At 47.9% G+C, this 15,494-nt stretch overlaps 6 protein-coding genes across 6 annotated transcripts; 4 read left to right on the plus strand and 2 right to left on the minus strand.

Annotated features, from left to right (window-relative positions):
* The first annotated feature begins 192 nt into the window (after positions 1-192).
* Positions 193-2,244, plus strand: GGS22DRAFT_76629 (DUF618-domain-containing protein). Its single transcript, XM_047968048.1, has 4 exons — positions 193-724; positions 812-903; positions 1,007-1,207; positions 1,269-2,244. The coding sequence occupies exons 1-4, from the start codon at positions 627-629 to the stop codon at positions 2,057-2,059; spliced, it is 1,182 nt and encodes a 393-aa protein (XP_047814993.1). The 5' UTR covers positions 193-626; the 3' UTR covers positions 2,060-2,244.
* A 629-nt stretch (positions 2,245-2,873) lies between these two features.
* On the plus strand, positions 2,874-5,916 carry GGS22DRAFT_173512 (uncharacterized protein). Its single transcript, XM_047962931.1, has one exon. The coding sequence runs from the start codon at positions 3,033-3,035 to the stop codon at positions 5,463-5,465; it is 2,433 nt and encodes an 810-aa protein (XP_047814994.1). The 5' UTR covers positions 2,874-3,032; the 3' UTR covers positions 5,466-5,916.
* Positions 5,917-6,113: 197 nt separating this feature from the next.
* Positions 6,114-7,805, plus strand: GGS22DRAFT_173513 (alpha/beta-hydrolase). The gene is made up of 3 exons (XM_047962932.1): positions 6,114-6,484; positions 6,555-6,965; positions 7,153-7,805. The coding sequence occupies exons 1-3, from the start codon at positions 6,413-6,415 to the stop codon at positions 7,594-7,596; spliced, it is 927 nt and encodes a 308-aa protein (XP_047814995.1). The 5' UTR covers positions 6,114-6,412; the 3' UTR covers positions 7,597-7,805.
* A 91-nt stretch (positions 7,806-7,896) lies between these two features.
* Positions 7,897-9,794, minus strand: GGS22DRAFT_181951 (Nucleotidyltransferase; the record flags this gene model as incomplete). Its single annotated transcript, XM_047963914.1, has 2 exons — positions 7,897-8,843; positions 8,897-9,794. 2 exons carry the CDS (start codon positions 9,792-9,794, stop codon positions 7,897-7,899), a joined length of 1,845 nt encoding a protein of 614 aa, XP_047814996.1.
* Positions 9,795-10,150: 356 nt separating this feature from the next.
* On the plus strand, positions 10,151-12,182 carry GGS22DRAFT_173518 (uncharacterized protein). Its single transcript, XM_047962933.1, has 2 exons — positions 10,151-10,856; positions 10,915-12,182. The coding sequence occupies exons 1-2, from the start codon at positions 10,654-10,656 to the stop codon at positions 11,945-11,947; spliced, it is 1,236 nt and encodes a 411-aa protein (XP_047814997.1). The 5' UTR covers positions 10,151-10,653; the 3' UTR covers positions 11,948-12,182.
* Positions 12,183-15,441, minus strand: GGS22DRAFT_173520 (uncharacterized protein). The gene is made up of 3 exons (XM_047962934.1): positions 13,331-15,441; positions 12,605-13,282; positions 12,183-12,505 (listed from the first exon to the last, which is right to left on the minus strand). Exons 1-3 carry the CDS (start codon positions 15,233-15,235, stop codon positions 12,488-12,490), a joined length of 2,601 nt encoding a protein of 866 aa, XP_047814998.1. The 5' UTR covers positions 15,236-15,441; the 3' UTR covers positions 12,183-12,487.
* Positions 15,442-15,494: the final 53 nt, after the last annotated feature.

A 15,494-nucleotide genomic window follows, 5' to 3' on the forward strand; every position in this document is an offset into this window, starting at 1 on the left:
AGATTACAGTTGCTTCCAAGCTCGCACAAGTGGATTACACAGTATGTACATCATGTCTATGAACATTATATGCACTGTGCCTCTCTACCAGACTACTAGGTAGTAGGTACATACCTAGGTACCATTTATCACGTGCCTCAAAAACATTAAGACGACTCAATACCTACACTTTAACGCTCAGTGCTTCCTTCCAGTTAACTCTCAAACTTACTTACCTCTATGCACTTTACCGCGATCACCTACCTACCTACATAAATATTGGTAGCCACTAGATATTCCAAGGTCACAAGTAGTGGAAGCAAGCACATCCATATCACTTGCCTTGCACCTGCAGGGCCAGCTCGAGTCACTTCCCCTGGGTCTTGGTAGACTGCCTACCTAGTAGATTAACAGCCAACATCCATCTTGATTCTTGACAACATCTTAAACTTTCACCACAAGTTAAGATGAATACCTGGTAGCCAACTCTGCCAATTGTAGATTGATTTGACGACAAGATTCAAGTAAAAACACGCCAATTCTCCAACAAGCCCAGTTCAATCCAGTTCAATCCAACTCAATTCAACTCAGATCGACTCAACACATTCCTCACCACTCAAGCATCATTCGCATTTGCAACCGCAACGATGGCCTACACCGACGATGCTGTTCTAGCTAAGCTGTCTGCTCTATCCGAAGCGGCAGACAGCATTGTGACGCAAGCCCAATGGATTATGTTCCATAGGTAGGCAAACCTGAGCGCATGCGCATTTCGCATTTCGCATTTCACATGGCCCTGTAGATCTTTACTGACATGTTTGGCGGATGCTAGGCGTCATGCAGACCGAACTGTCCAGTTGTGGCTGCAGCGACTGAAGGACTCAACAAGTCACAAGCGATTAAACCTCATTTACCTTGCTAATGGTATACTTCCCTATCACTTTGCCCTTCCTGCCCTTCATGCCCTCCTGAGCATTGCTTATGTAGGTGCTGCATATATCCTCCACAAGACTAACACATTTTGTAGAGGTTGCTCAACAGACTAAAGCCCGTCATAAAGAGGACTTTGTCGTCGCTTTTTCGCCTGTCATCGCAGAAGCTGTTGCAACTGCTTACAAGGGTGCTTCGGCGGACATACAAAATAGAATCCAACGGGTTGTTGATGTCTGGAAAGATCGTGAAATCTTCGAGAAGCCTATTATAGAGGCTATAGACACCCGCATTCAGGGTAGGTTTTTTACGGTTCCCTCCCTATTCATAAAGTCAGCTGTACTAAGATAGCCGTATAGAAATCAATCAGGCCCGTGGAACTGTGAAAGCTGGGCTTGGCGGTTCCATCTTTGGATCTGCCGCAACCATTCCAGCAGAGCTAGCGCCTTTGACCACTCCTCAACAGAATGTCACGAAGCTGCTTCTAGGTATGAGAACTACAGCCAACTCTGCTAACCAGGAGTATGACAAATTATTGGGTCCGAATAGCACCGCCCCCTCTGCTCCTGTGTATGCCGCACGTTTGAGCGGATTGCTTAAGACGCTAGCTCAGGCTGAAGGAGCTGTGGAGCAATGCGTCAAGGCCCGTCGCGAACTTGTCCTAGCACTGCAAAAGGTCTTGGATACCAACAGGAATGCGCTAGTGTTCGAGGAGAATCAGCTAGAGACTTTCGTGACTCGAAGAATGGAGGTCGAAGACAAAAAAACGGAGGTCGAGAGGGCTATCATGGCAGGGCTTCCAGATGACGAGCCTTTCCTGTCAGGCAACGGCCTGAGTGATCAACCGGATCCAGAGCTTGAGAGACCCGAGGTTGAAGCTCTCACGCCGCCCTCGATGGATTCCGACCATCCGGAACAGTCTGATTCAAAAGACGAGACAGAAAGTCGAGCGACTGCCATTCAACCAGATAAAAAAATCACAGGAACTCACTCTATCCTGGGTCTCCAGTTCAAGTCGGTATCTACTACGACCAATGGATCTAAGAAACGTAAGATCGACGATGCCGATGGCTTCCCGGACCTTGGCGAAGACGATGACATCGATTCAGACGTGGCTGAGATGCTTCGTAGAGATAGTGGCGGTTCCTGAATATAGCATTCAAGTTTACCGGAGCTAGCCTCGGTAAAGTCTACGAGCGTCCATATCTTTAAAGACGTATGTGGACGGGTGGACAAAGGCTAGCTACTGTACAATAGCAGCAATCTTGGCGTTCAGGGTCAGGTCATGATTCTATGATCTCATATTGAGACTATCACAGCTAAGGTGGTTGGCTTTCTTCATCCTCTAAGGATATACTGCCCATCTCTACTTGCGGTAGTAGCTCTAATCAATGCGAAAGAATCATGGCCATCTTCCCATTGTATACATGCAGTGTATTGGCAGATATCAGACGTATCGGCCGAGCAGATTTATCCTATTTCATTTGCTAAGGGCAGTATCGATTTCTTGATTTCCAAGTTATAAGATTGGTATTGTCTTATGTATATCATTAGGATACTGAGTAATCGCAGTGTTATTAATGCCACCTAATTTATCAATGCATTTGTCTACATGGAAGTTATGGTAGCATTCGCACAGAAAATCATATCGACCTGGTTAGCAAACTTTTACTTATATATGTTTTACTAGGTATGTACCTAGTTTGATAGGTAGGTACATACATATGTAGATACCTAGGTAGGTAGGTAATCAGGTACTTTCCCAAGTACTTTAAGCACTTAAATACATATTATACGCTAGCTATGTACCCAAGTAGGTACTTATTACTGTCATAAATTGGCCTACTAGGTAAGTTAAGACCGAATAGTGAACTTATGTACATATAAGGTTTAATATGTAGGTTACTCGGTTCGGCGTTGCTCGCGTTTAGTAGATGACGGCATTCCTACCTAGGTACATATTCTTTTTTTTTCTTTTTCCACGAGAGGAAAATCTCCAACGAAAGCTGCACGGCGCAATCAGGGTGAAGCTCAAGTTAGCTTCGCTTCGATGGTGCGATCGTGCGTAAGGGTAAGATTTTTACATCGATCGATGAGGAGGCAAGGAGAATAAAGCGCGCAAGATGGCTTCGCGAACGTTAGGCCGCGCTATAACGGGAAGCTTCCCACAGCGCGGCGCCGCCATCGCAAACTTACCTCACCAATTCCCTCATCAGCTTGTCGTCTTGTCTTGTAACGAGCTATCCGCCGCTAGCAGACGACAAGTCACTCTAGAAACCACCTTCCGATCTTCCTTCCATCATTCTTCGACCTCCCCCCACCGAACTCGATCGCAAACCCCACCAGGCTTTTTACCAGACTTTTCTCCGAGCCTTCTCGGCGTTACTTCTACGTCACCGTTGTCCGCGACGACCTCGCAATGGCGGTCACCAATTGGCATATTAAGACATATGTCTACAGGTAGTACGTCTAGTCGAGATAATCAGAATGCGATAAAGCCGAGTGATCAGAAGGAAGACGTTGGGTCTATTGCGTCAGAGGCGGCCAAGGCCGTGAAGGATGGTGCGCAATCCCATGAGGGCTTCGAGAAGAGCGACAAGGCTACCAAAGCTGCCCAGATCAACCTAAGAGCTCGACTTTCCCACGAAGGGAAAGATTACAAGAAGTCATGGTCCTTCAGCGAGATCTGGCGCCTCATCAAAATCGCAAAGCCAGAGTCTAGGAATCTTGCCATTGCCGTCGTCTTGCTTCTCACGTCTTCCTCCCTCTTCATATCTCTCCCCCTCGTCGTTGGTAAGGTTATGAATCTAGCTACGTCAAAGTCCCTAGAGGAGACAGAAATCTTCGGCCTGTCGCTTTACCAATTCTTTGGTGCCTTCGCTCTGGCTCTCACCGTCGGCGCGTGCGCTAACTTCGGGCGTATCGTGCTGCTTCGTATCATCGGCGAAAGAGTCGTTACACGCCTTCGGTCACAGCTTTTTAGAAAGACGTACAGTCAAGATGCCGAATTCTTCGACGCGAACAGGGTCGGTGATCTCATCTCTCGACTCGGAACCGACACGATCATCGTAGGCAAGAGCATTACGCAGAACGTTTCGGATGGATTGAGGGCTCTCGTGAATAGCGTTTCTGGGCTCGCCTTGATGGCCTGGATCAGCCCTAGTTTAACTGCCATCATATTAGTTGCAGCCCCCTTTATCGGTAGCGCTTCTTTCGTCTACTCTCGCGTTATCCGAAGACTGAGTCGCAAACTGCAGCAGAATCTAGGAACATTGACCAAGATTGCGGAAGAACGTCTAGGGAACGTGAAGACAAGTCAGGCTTTTGCCGGCGAGGCTCAAGAAGTTCGTCGGTACAACACTCAAGTGAGGAAGGTCTTCGAGCTCGGAAAGAAACAATCCATTTACGATGCGTCCTACTTCTCCGGAACATCGTGGATGGGCAATATGACGATAATCGGTTTACTCTGGTTCGGCGGAAACCTCGTGAGAGATGGTATCATGACTACCGGCGACCTGACTACATTCGTCATGTACGCATTCTGGGCGGGCGGCGGATTATTCGGTGTCGCCAACTTTTACTCGGAATTGATGAAAGGCGTCGGTGCAGCTACGCGTATCTTTGAACTTCAAGATCGCGACATGGGCATTTCTTCAACTAAGGGCGTCAAGGTCACATCAGCACAGGGTCCTATCAAGTTCGAAAACGTTACATTCGCATATCCTACTCGTCCTGCTGTCACAATATTCAACTGCCTAAACTTCGAGATCCCCTCGGGAACCAACGTATGTATTGTCGGTCCTTCCGGTGGCGGGAAGTCGACCGTATCATCCCTCCTCTTAAGATTTTACGATCCCACTGAGGGTTCCATCAGCATCAATGGCGTGGACATTTCTAAGATGAACGCCAAGTCTCTGCGACGCCGTATCGGCATGGTATCTCAAGAGCCGGTACTATTCTCGGGTACTGTAGCTGAGAACATTGCCTACGGGAAACCGGATGCTACTAGATCGGAAATAGTGACAGCTGCCCAAAAAGCCAATTGTGGATTCATCGGTGACTTCCCGCAAGGGCTCGAGACTCAGGTTGGCCCTAGAGGTGCACAACTCTCCGGTGGTCAAAAGCAACGTATTGCCATCGCGCGAGCTCTTATCAAGGACCCGGATATCCTTATCCTAGACGAAGCCACCTCGGCTCTGGACGCAGAATCAGAGACGGCGGTCAATCTAGCGCTGTCGGCGTTGCTGAAAGGCCGCCGACGGACCACTATCTCTATTGCTCATCGGCTTTCAACTATCAAAAGATCAGACAAGCTTATCGTGCTGTCCAGCAAAGGCACAGTTGCAGAAGTTGGATCGTACGAGGAGCTTAGCTCTAATCCCAGCAGCGAATTCACAAGGCTGATGGAGTGGCAGATGAGCGGCGTTGAGGTTCCCTCCAAGGCAAAAGAACTCACGGAGTCCGAGATCATCGAAGGAGAGCTCGAGCAAGCGGATGAAGAGGAGCTTGGTGAGGATGAAGAGGAGGAGGCTGTGAGACAAAAGTCGAAGAAGTAATAACGACACTTCCGATACACCATATTTTCTACGAAAAAAAAGGAAGGACTAGATTTTGAGGAGGAGGGACTTGCAAAAGGTTATTGGCAAACCTAGAACAGGTTCTTATAAAGTACCTACACTATTCACGATAGGAAATCGGAGCGGGCGAGGCGAAAGGAGGCTAGATATTCGGGATGATGAATGGACACTGTATATGTAGAATAATTGAGTCCAGAACTCCACTCGGTACCTACGACATGATATAAAGTTGGACTCAGGGGAAAAGTCCACGGATATCTTGGATAGAAAAGGGGAAGGCTTAGCACGGTAGTGACATGTAGAATCTAACGGCACATCCAATACAAGTTTTTGAATTGTACTAGGATTTTGTTCTATCCAAATACATTTTCTGGAAACAGCAGTCGAGTCTCATTTCCTTTTAACAAGAAATATGAGCTGTGACGTCCAACTTGTTTTTAACTCAATGTCGAATCAAGAATGTGATTTAATTAGTGGAACTACATACCTAGGTACCTAGTATGTACCTATGTATGTACTATGTAGTATCTATGGACACGAAGCTAAAATGTTAGCGCCCCAAGATGCCTCGGAGTTGTAGGCCTTTTTTTCACTAATAGGCAGCCCTAAACTCCAGCTTACCCACCTAGCTTCTTATGTAACATATTTACATATTCCCGAGTCACCTTACAATAGTACCTCGGTGAGTGTATGAAACGGCCAGGTAGTAGGATCTTTGACGATTGGCTTTCAATTAAAGAAACACAACCTCAAGTCAGACTTAACATACTATATCCCATAACATCATAACTCAATTCAACGGTATATAAGACACGCGAGTGCATCTCTTTTACTACCGCTTCCAAATTACATAAGCACATCTTGCCAGACCGAACAGCTACCTGCCTATCTACCTATCTACCTATCTATATATCTACCTTTAAAAAATGGGAGACGTGAATATCGTCGAGGGCACTCTTCAAGTCGATGACGTAACCCTACATACTAAGTCCTGGTTCGTAAGTCATACCTCTAATATCTATATAGTTATAAGATATGCTTCCATCAGCCTATTAACAACCAACCTAGCCATCCGGTCCACCAAAGGCCAAGTTGGTCCTAATTCACGGGTTCAGCGACCACGTAGATCGGTACTACGACTTCTTTCCGACCCTTGCGCGCCGCGGCATCGCAGTCTACGGCTTCGACCAGCGCGGCTGGGGCCGAAGCGTGCGCCGCCCCGCCGATAAAGGTCGCTCGGGTCCTACCTTTACGGTGCTGGCGGATATCGCTGCCTTTATACGGGCTAAGGTCCTAGGTAGCAGTGGCGAGGACGTCCCAATATTTATGCTCGGCCACTCCATGGGCGGCGGTGAAGTCCTTACATTCGCCAGTACATCCGAGTACGACGACATCATTGCTAAGATCAGGGGCTTCATCCTCGAGGCGCCGTTTCTAGGCTTTGCGCCTTCAGTCCAGCCCTCTTGGCTAACTATCACCGTAAGTTGCTTTTATATTTGTTTTTAACTTTCTTGAAATTTCTCTTTGGGAAGATGTGAAAAATGTGAAAAACCCCCCTAAATAAAACACCAAAACCTATAGAGTTAAATATTCAACAACATACGTTCCAAAAAAAAAAAAAAAAAAAAAAGAGAAAGGATATTTCGGCTAATTAAATTTCTCGCAGAGCGGCCGCCTCGCTGCGCATGTCGTGCCAAATCTTCACCTATTCCGCCCGGTGCCCCCAGAGCACCTGTCTAGGGACCCAGAAGTTCAGAAGAGCATCGCGAACGACCCGCTAATGCACAACACGGGCACCCTCGAGGGGTTGGCTGGAATGATCGACCGCGCTGAATTCCTGTCCGCCGGGAAGTTAACGCTACGGCCGCGTGTGAAGTCAATTCTTCTAGCGCATGGCACGGCGGACATGGTAACCAGTTTCGACAAAGTGAAGGAATGGTGGGAGAGGCAGAGACTGGAAGACGGTACATTCAAGGCATACGATGGCTGGGCGCACCAGCTACATGCCGATCCAGGAAAGGAGGAGTATTATCAGGACGTTGCAGATTGGATATTGGCGCGGAGTGACAGGAGCGAGGAGGTACGAAGGGCACCGGAAGCGAAGTTATAAATGCGAATGGGGGTATAATTTAGATTGATTTTTTTTTAAGAAAATCTATAATACCTACTAGATAATCATATGCGTTTACTATTTTATCTTAATTTATATACTATATAGGTGATAATGTTGATATTAAGATTATACATGCGAGAGAAAATAGTTGCGAGAGGTAGATAACTAATATACCTACTAGGTACCTACTAGGTAGTCATCAAGACACATTAATTGTTTAGGTAGCAATAGAATTGGAAATACATGGTTCATCTTATAATCTCATTTCTCATAATATAGAATATTGCTTGGGATGATTCATCCCGTACACCTCTCTTCCGGCGGGCGCCATTCTAAGCCTAACCGCTTAAAGACTCTCCTTTCTGCTGTTAGCATATCTGGGGCCGGACCGTTGGCATCACTCTCGAGATCTACCCAACTGCCGTCTATCCGACTACGAACACCACTACTATCGAACTTTAGGCTCTTCTCACGCTTGCAATATCTCCTCAGGTCCCTTTCAAATGTAATACCACCAGTCCAACCAATAACCGCACAACCCACCGTGACCCAGGGACTGATGATGATGTCGACTCTCCGGTGCGGGTTTGGGTTATTTGACGACACTTTCTTATCCCAGTCAGGATTCTGCCATACCACAAGCGCCTTATCAAGCGTATCGAAACCGGTGCCTGCTTTGCGGCCCTGTCCCTTCCATGGCACCGGAGTTTGCCCTCGCTCGCTATTCTTCGTGCTCACGATTAGCGTATGAGTGATATATCTTCCCGACTCCAAACTATTAACAAGCTTTACTATGAAATTCGATGTGGCGGACCCTTCTGGGTGACTGAGAATCACATCAACATCGCCACTTTCTGTCTTGCCTCTCCGGTAGCCGCCGCCGATAACCATTTGAAAGCCTTTGCGAAGCTTATTCGTGTGGATTAGAATGGCCCGTCCGATTTCCTCGGCTTCGGGGCATGAGATCTTCTCCTGTAACTCATCGTAATACTTGAGACCAATCTGTTGGACCCGTGTAAGGCCATCCCAGCCGTTTTCAACGATGTCGTCACGATCCCGCCACCCTTTCTTATAAAATTCCTGTGAGGTCGTCGCTGCAACGCCCCATATTCCGTAGAATTCTTGTAGCACGGACATCTTCGGGTCTGCCTTGGCGTCTTCAGCCTCTTCCAGACAGCCGTTTGATTTCCATTGCCGATATAGCTCGGCAATCTTATCACTGCATCCAGGAAGCCTGGCGACTTCTATCATTTCAAGTTAGGCAGACGTGATCGGGATATTCGACTAGGGGACCTACCACTGGGCTTAGAAATGAGATAGGGGTAAGCTGATAGAGAGGCAATACTTGTGGAGTAGGCTCTGATGCCTATTTCGTCATTCTTGAGTTGTCTGAGCGTTCGAACCTTATACAGCTCTCCAATGAAGGACTTGTTGGGTGGGTTGAAGGGAGTTGGACGTTGGCAAGAGTAAGGTGTGTGTAGGTAGTCGGGAATTGGGGGTGTTGGCGATCGGTGTTTATGTTCGGACGTCGACCCCTGAATTAGGGCAGGGTGTTTCACACTACATATGGTCGGTGAATGTTGTGACGACTCCCCTTTTGAAGATGGTCGGCCGTTCCCGCCTTCATACGTTGCGCGTTGGAAGATATCATTGGGATTTTGGGGAGACTTTGCTATATCTCGCGTCTTACGGCCCTGATATATCAGATACTCATCCATTGGAAGGATAGACTCTTGAGCCAGACAGTCGACGAACCAGGCCAATCTGACAACTTTGATAATGGATTTATTATCTTCCGTGCCTATGCTACTCAGCCCGTGGCTTTTCTGGCCAGCCGGGTCACGAATTCCCGAGCCGTTACCGAGGACCTCATGTCTGTCGGAAATACTCGTTTGTTCTGGACTATCTGCGAATTTCGGATATGATGAATTCGATAGTTTCCTACGTTTTAGTGACGGACAACGATTTTCTGCTAGGCTTTTTGAACCAGGCGATGCTGAGGGAATATATTCTGTTATAATCTTTCTACGCCTTAATTCAAATTCAGCCCTCTCTCTATTAGATATCTTCCCGAGTATGACATCTGCCTCGTTGATATCGTAAGTCAAGGTAGGTATTTTACTTTCCCACTCCGGCAACATGTCAGGGTCGATGTGGGTAGGCAATAAGTAAATGATGGGGAATTGAAGAGGCATCGTTTGCGCCTTGTAGTGTTTGTTAGTCGCGAGGTGTAGGTGTGATGGTACAGAATGCATGTGTTAGATTTGGATACATGACGTCAGTGTTAGTATATATCTAGTAGGTACGCCGCTAGACTCTGGTGGCTAAAGTTAATCTAGAGCTTACATGTACATATTTATGTACATTACCTATTATAGATCGAGGTACTACTGCTAGGTAGGTGGGCACTAAGTATCTACTAGGGAGGTACCTAATGTATTATTAAAAAAAGAACATCGGAGCCGGACAAATAAAATACCGAGTCTTTCTGAATGTATTATGTGGGTCGTTGTCGCCTGGGAGCAACCGAGCAAGTGGAATTCCAATGATTGTTCCAATTGTCAAACCAAAACTTTTGTATTCAACCTTGGAACTTTAAACCTCATCATCATTCGCCCAGAAAATATAAAAAAGCCGCTAGGGTCGACAATTTATATTTCCGAACTACCGAACTATATCAGCACAGATCGATAATATCAAAGCCGGTCTTCTTGAAGTTCTCGTTTCGGTCAATGCAATTCTAACCCAGCATGCCGATTTGTAGCGGTCGTCTTCCTTGATGGAACGTGACATAGCCTTTCGCTTTGTCAATCAAAATCTGATTCACTTGTGCAAGTCGACAGCCTGACAAAACAATGGAAACTATCTTCAACATCCTTTTTTGAAAAGGTAACATTGTTTTGCCATTATAACCCGTCCACTACCCGTCCGCTACTTCTTGTTATCTCGACATCCCTCGCATCAACATTGGGAATTCTAACATCGACTTCGTTCGCGCCCATCATCCTGCCCGTTTTCCTGTCCTGGATCTTTACATCTTCCTCTATCATAATTATGGATTTGGCTCAGAATTTGGTGCGCACCGTCGCGCGCGCCTTCTACACCGGTCCCGATGAGAGAAGGTTGATACTTATTGTTGACGCCTTAGTCCTTCATACTACCGTAAAGGATAGTGACTTATCTTACCTTATGGCGTTGAATCCAAAGGACCTCAACAAGTCTTATGGCAGACTCAAGGATGATCACCTTTTGCGATCGTATGTCCATCAGACAAGCTTACTGTTTATCCATCGGAGCTGATAGCTATTTTTCTAGTCACTCCCGTCAGGAGCTAGTAACGGGCAAAGAGAAACCAGTTGCCCGCACATATTTTTATATCGACTACCGACACGCCATCGACGCCATCAAGTACAGGACGTTCCTACTCGATAAAAAAGTTCAAGGTGACGCTGTACCCCAAGCAGAAAAGAAGGTCTACTTCTGCAAGCGTTGTACATCGGAGTGGACTCAAATGGAAGTCCTGGATAACATGGATCCGATGCGAGGCTTTATGTGCCATAAATGCGGTAGTATCCTAGAATTCGACCCCGAACGACAAGCGGGCGGCCACGAGTTGTCCACTCGACTAAACAATCAGCTCAAGTTCATCTTAGATGTCCTACCGAAGCTTGACCAAGTCGTTATTCCCGAGTTCGATTTCGATACTGCCCTTGCGGCGTCTCTCCCTGTGGTGCGTCCAAAAGGTAACGAGGCTGCCGAATCTGTGGCCCTTCCGGATGCCAAGCCTACTTCCGTAAAAGGCATGGCGAACACCGGCCCTCAAAAGATTGAAGTAGACATCACAGATATGGATGGTCCTACTGAGGCCGAGAAGGAGGCCGCGCGCACCCAGAAGGAAAAGCTTGCTCTGCAGAATGCCCTTCCTTCGTGGCATACCACTAGTACCGTCAGCGGTATATCGTATTCTGGAAGTTCCAACTCTGCCACGGCAGTCAAGGCTGACGAAGTTGATACTAAGAAGCCTGACGCCTCTACCGACGACGTTGCTCACGAGCAAGAAATGGATGAGCTCTACAAGTCCTTGCAGAGGTCTCAGGAGGAGGCTGCTCGACGCGCGGCGGAAGAAGAGTACGAAGATGATGAGGATGCCGAGAGTGGAGGTGAAGAATTCGTGGATATTTCCGCGAATGCCAGCTCTATTGGCGAGAAGCGAGCCGCGTCAAGCGGTCCCACTAGTGCCGCGGACACTCCAGCTTCGGATAGGCCGTCCAAGAAGGCGAGAATTGAAGAACCAGCCAACGGTGGCGATAGCGAAGATGACGATGATCTGCAGTTTGAGGATGTCTAAATATTTACGATGGCCATGGGCGGCGGTGATACCTCTAGATTCATGCGCACGAGGTTATGTGGGTGAGAGACTATGGGACTAAGGAACCTAGGGATTAAAGGGAGTGCGGTCTTTCGTGATTGCGATAACCTATGTACAGGAGGGCTTAGCATAGCATTGCATGGTCTTTCTCAGGTAGACCTAGACGGGTGGGCGTCCAAAAAGGGTTGGCAACAGTCGCATTGCAAATCAGAGTCTAGATTTCTAGCAAACGTGAAAGCCTAAGCACCCGCGCGTGAGTGGTATCTACACTGCCCTGAAGTAAAAAGATGTAATACAAACAAATATCTGGAGTCTACTTTACTCCAAGCGAAACCGTCAAAGGTATCTTCAACACAAGCATACGGGCGAGCCTGGTGGGGTTTGCCCACAACTTGGGGGTGTGCCAATATCCACCGGCACCCGCCTATCATTCATTACCCATATCATGAAGCCGTCCCTCGTGACACGCCATCCCCTCCCTGTAGAACCACCTGCTTTCCAGTAGAATAAACTTGTGTATTACACATATTTGCGTAGCTAGGAAAGACGAGTCAGCATGCATGATCTTCATGGAAATTGATAAGAAATTACGCAGAGAGATGAGGGGGTTATTGGTAAGGTTGTAGCACGACTTACATCAAGGGTCAGCGATCGTGAGCTGTTTACTTCCTGATCTCTGTACACGCCGACGAGGCTCTCGCTGTCCTGGAACAGGCCCGTCTTCAGACTGATGACGATGAACTGCATACCAGGCCCTGCGTGCTCGCGGATGTAATTCTTGATCTTGTCGACGTTCGCATTGTCAAGCGCAGCGTCTACCTCGTCGAGCACGAAGAAGGGACTAGGCTGGTAGCTGTGGATGGCGAAGAGCAGAGCAAGTGCAGCCATCGTCTTCTCGCCTCCTGACAGATGTTCCATGTCGCGGAAGCGTTTGAGAGGCGGCATGGCGTGGTACTTGATCCCCGAGAGATACGGCTTGTCTGTGTCCTCTTCAATATCGAGGTAGGCTTGACCGCCGAGTGGGTACTGGTCCGATCTCGTCAAGTCCTTGTAGACGTGCGAGATCTGCTCTCGGATGTGGACAAACGCCTTGTCGAATAGCTCGAAGCGTTTGGTCTTGACATCGTCAAAGGCGTCCTTCGCAGCCTCGTAGACCGCTTTGGAGTTATCGTAATCCTTTTGAGTAGCTGTGAGTCGTGCCTCGACAACCTCTAAGCGCTCTATCGCTCGCATGTTGGGGTTTAGCTTCTCCAGCTCCGCAGTAAGCGACGAGATCTTCTCTTGTAACTTATCCTCGACGCTCTCGTCCTCGGGCTGCTTAAGTTAGCATTTAGATCTACCAAACTCCGCATGAAAACTTACATCTTTCAGCTCATCATCTAACTCGTTGAAGTCGACCTCAATACCATAATCATCCATAGCATCACCCATAATATCAGCGTCGTCTCCATCGTCTACATCCATGGCGTCCGGATCCTGTTGTAAGAGGTTGTCCTGGTTTGGGAGATTATCGAGAGATCCTGAGGTGAGAGGTACGTTGATCTGCTCTAATCTGCACCGTCTCAACAGCGCGAATTTTCCAGCGCTATTCCTCTGGACTTCGGTTTCCAGTGCGCTGATCGCCTTCTGCCTGCCCTCGATATCCTTGCTTCTCTTCTGAACTTCTGTCTTGGCCGCGTTGACCTTCTCTGACCGTTTCGCAAGCTCAGCTTTGTACTCGTCCAGCTCCTGCTGAAGGACGTTAAGGCTATCCTGATCCTCGCTCATTGTCATCTCAATCTTCTCCTTCTCTGCCTGGTAAGATTTGATATCTTGAGAGAGTCGCTTAAAGCGATCTTCGATGCTACGGAGCCTGCTCTCAGTTTCATTATGTCGGGACGTTTCCCAGCTCTTGGTGCTCTCTAGTCTCGACTTTTGGAGATCGAATTGCGTACGCTTCTCATGAGCTTCTTGCTCCAAACTTCCTTGTTGCGCTTCGTAAGCCCGAATGTCAGAATATCCGAGTCGTTTGCAGAAATCGGCGAAGATTTTATCTTCTACTTCGGCGATGGCGGCCCTAAACTTCTCTACTGCTGTGCGCGTTTTCTGGAACTTGATGTCTTCTTCCTTGAACTTGGGCTGCCACTCCTTTACTTGGCGTTTGACATGTTCCAGTTCCTTCTTCTTACTGGCCATGTTTTGGGTGAATGCGGTTAGTTCGCTGTTGGCAAATGCTAGGCGCTGATCGAGCCCCGCGAGTTCGTTTTGCAGCGTCTCCTCCGCCACGCCACGCCTATCCGCTCTGGGTAGCTTCTCGATCTCGTCCCGAAATTTGTCCGCCATCTTCTGTAGGTTCTGGACGTCATGCTCCTCGAAGCGGCGTTTCCCTTTGGTATCTGGACCTCGTCCACCAGTCATCAAACCTGCCTTGTGAATGACAAACCCTTCCAACGTCACTGCTTTGACCTGAATTCTACGCTCGTAACAAACATGCTTCGCAATCTCTAAGCTATCACACACGATCGAGCCACCACATGCGTAGGACATTGCGCGCTCGAGCGAAGTGTCAAAATCGATGGCATCAATAGTTAGTCGCGCCCCGTTGATGCCCTTAACGGCAGTGTTCGCTGCGTTGACCTTGATGTTGTCTAATGGGATGAAGGTCATTGGCGGGAAGCGCTGGTCCTTCAGATATTGCACGCACTCCACACCAGTCTTCTCGCTGTCAACAACGACGGAGTCAAAGTCTCGTCCGAGGGCGGTGATGACCGCTTCATCGAACTTCTTCTGTTTCGGTTTGCATAGCTCTCCTACCCTACCCTTAACGCCCGGATAGATGCGCTTCAGAGAGGTGACCATCTCCTTCATCCGTGCCTCCTTGTCATTCTGGCGTCTTCCATCATCCGCCTCTAACAGCTTCCTTAGAACATCTTGAAGCTTCTCATCGAGCTCTGTCCGCCTTTGGTTAGTTCTAACTCTTTCCGACTGAACCTGGTTGAATTCTTTCTTCTTAGCATCCATCTCTCTCGAAAGCTGTTTGACGGTAATTTCGGTGACGCTTTTCCTCTCATGAATAACTGCTAGCTCAGTCTCAAGCTTCTCCGCGGCGGCTTGATAAGTCTCAACCTTGCCCCTTAAGCTGTTGACGGTAACCTCGTCGGTTTTTAGTTGGCGATTGAGGTTCTCCAGCTTGACCTGGTTTTCCGAAGACTTGCTTAACGCTTGCGCTCGGAGGGAATTGTATTCCTTCCGGTCAGCGTCGCTTAGTTCTTTACCTTGTTTTTTCATGGTCTCCTTCCATTGATCTTCGAACTGTTTCTGGGCTTTCTGAACGGTCGATAATTCTTTCTCGATCTTGGAGATCTGTTTACGCTGCTCGTCACGTTCTTTCTGAACAGAATCAATCTTATTCCGGATTGTATCAGCCTGGCTGCTCGTCTGTTGTACTTTTTCCTCGATAGGGACGAGACTATTCTCTTTCTCCTCTATCTCCTTCTCTTGTTTTTTTATCTGGCGCTCTACTCTGTGGACGTCCTTCGCAGCGTCA

Source organism: Annulohypoxylon maeteangense (genome assembly GCF_022496945.1).
Source record: "Annulohypoxylon maeteangense strain CBS 123835 unplaced genomic scaffold GGS22scaffold_21, whole genome shotgun sequence".
Classification (NCBI taxonomy): domain Eukaryota; kingdom Fungi; phylum Ascomycota; class Sordariomycetes; order Xylariales; family Hypoxylaceae; genus Annulohypoxylon; species Annulohypoxylon maeteangense.

Coding starts and splice junctions, on each gene's coding strand:
- GGS22DRAFT_76629 (XM_047968048.1), top strand. CDS start 627: ATGGCCTACACCGACGATGCTGTTCTAGCTAAGCTGTCTGCTCTATCC. Junction 904..1,006: donor CCTCATTTACCTTGCTAATG/GTATACTTCCCT, acceptor CACATTTTGTAG/AGGTTGCTCAACAGACTAAA. Junction 1,208..1,268: donor TATAGACACCCGCATTCAGG/GTAGGTTTTTTA, acceptor ATAGCCGTATAG/AAATCAATCAGGCCCGTGGA.
- GGS22DRAFT_173512 (XM_047962931.1), top strand. CDS start 3,033: ATGGCTTCGCGAACGTTAGGCCGCGCTATAACGGGAAGCTTCCCACAG.
- GGS22DRAFT_173513 (XM_047962932.1), top strand. CDS start 6,413: ATGGGAGACGTGAATATCGTCGAGGGCACTCTTCAAGTCGATGACGTA. Junction 6,485..6,554: donor TACATACTAAGTCCTGGTTC/GTAAGTCATACC, acceptor CAACCAACCTAG/CCATCCGGTCCACCAAAGGC. Junction 6,966..7,152: donor CCTCTTGGCTAACTATCACC/GTAAGTTGCTTT, acceptor AATTTCTCGCAG/AGCGGCCGCCTCGCTGCGCA.
- GGS22DRAFT_173518 (XM_047962933.1), top strand. CDS start 10,654: ATGGATTTGGCTCAGAATTTGGTGCGCACCGTCGCGCGCGCCTTCTAC. Junction 10,857..10,914: donor GATGATCACCTTTTGCGATC/GTATGTCCATCA, acceptor CTATTTTTCTAG/TCACTCCCGTCAGGAGCTAG.
- GGS22DRAFT_173520 (XM_047962934.1), bottom strand. CDS start 15,235: ATGAAAAAACAAGGTAAAGAACTAAGCGACGCTGACCGGAAGGAATAC. Junction 13,283..13,330: donor TAGATGATGAGCTGAAAGAT/GTAAGTTTTCAT, acceptor TAACTTAAGCAG/CCCGAGGACGAGAGCGTCGA.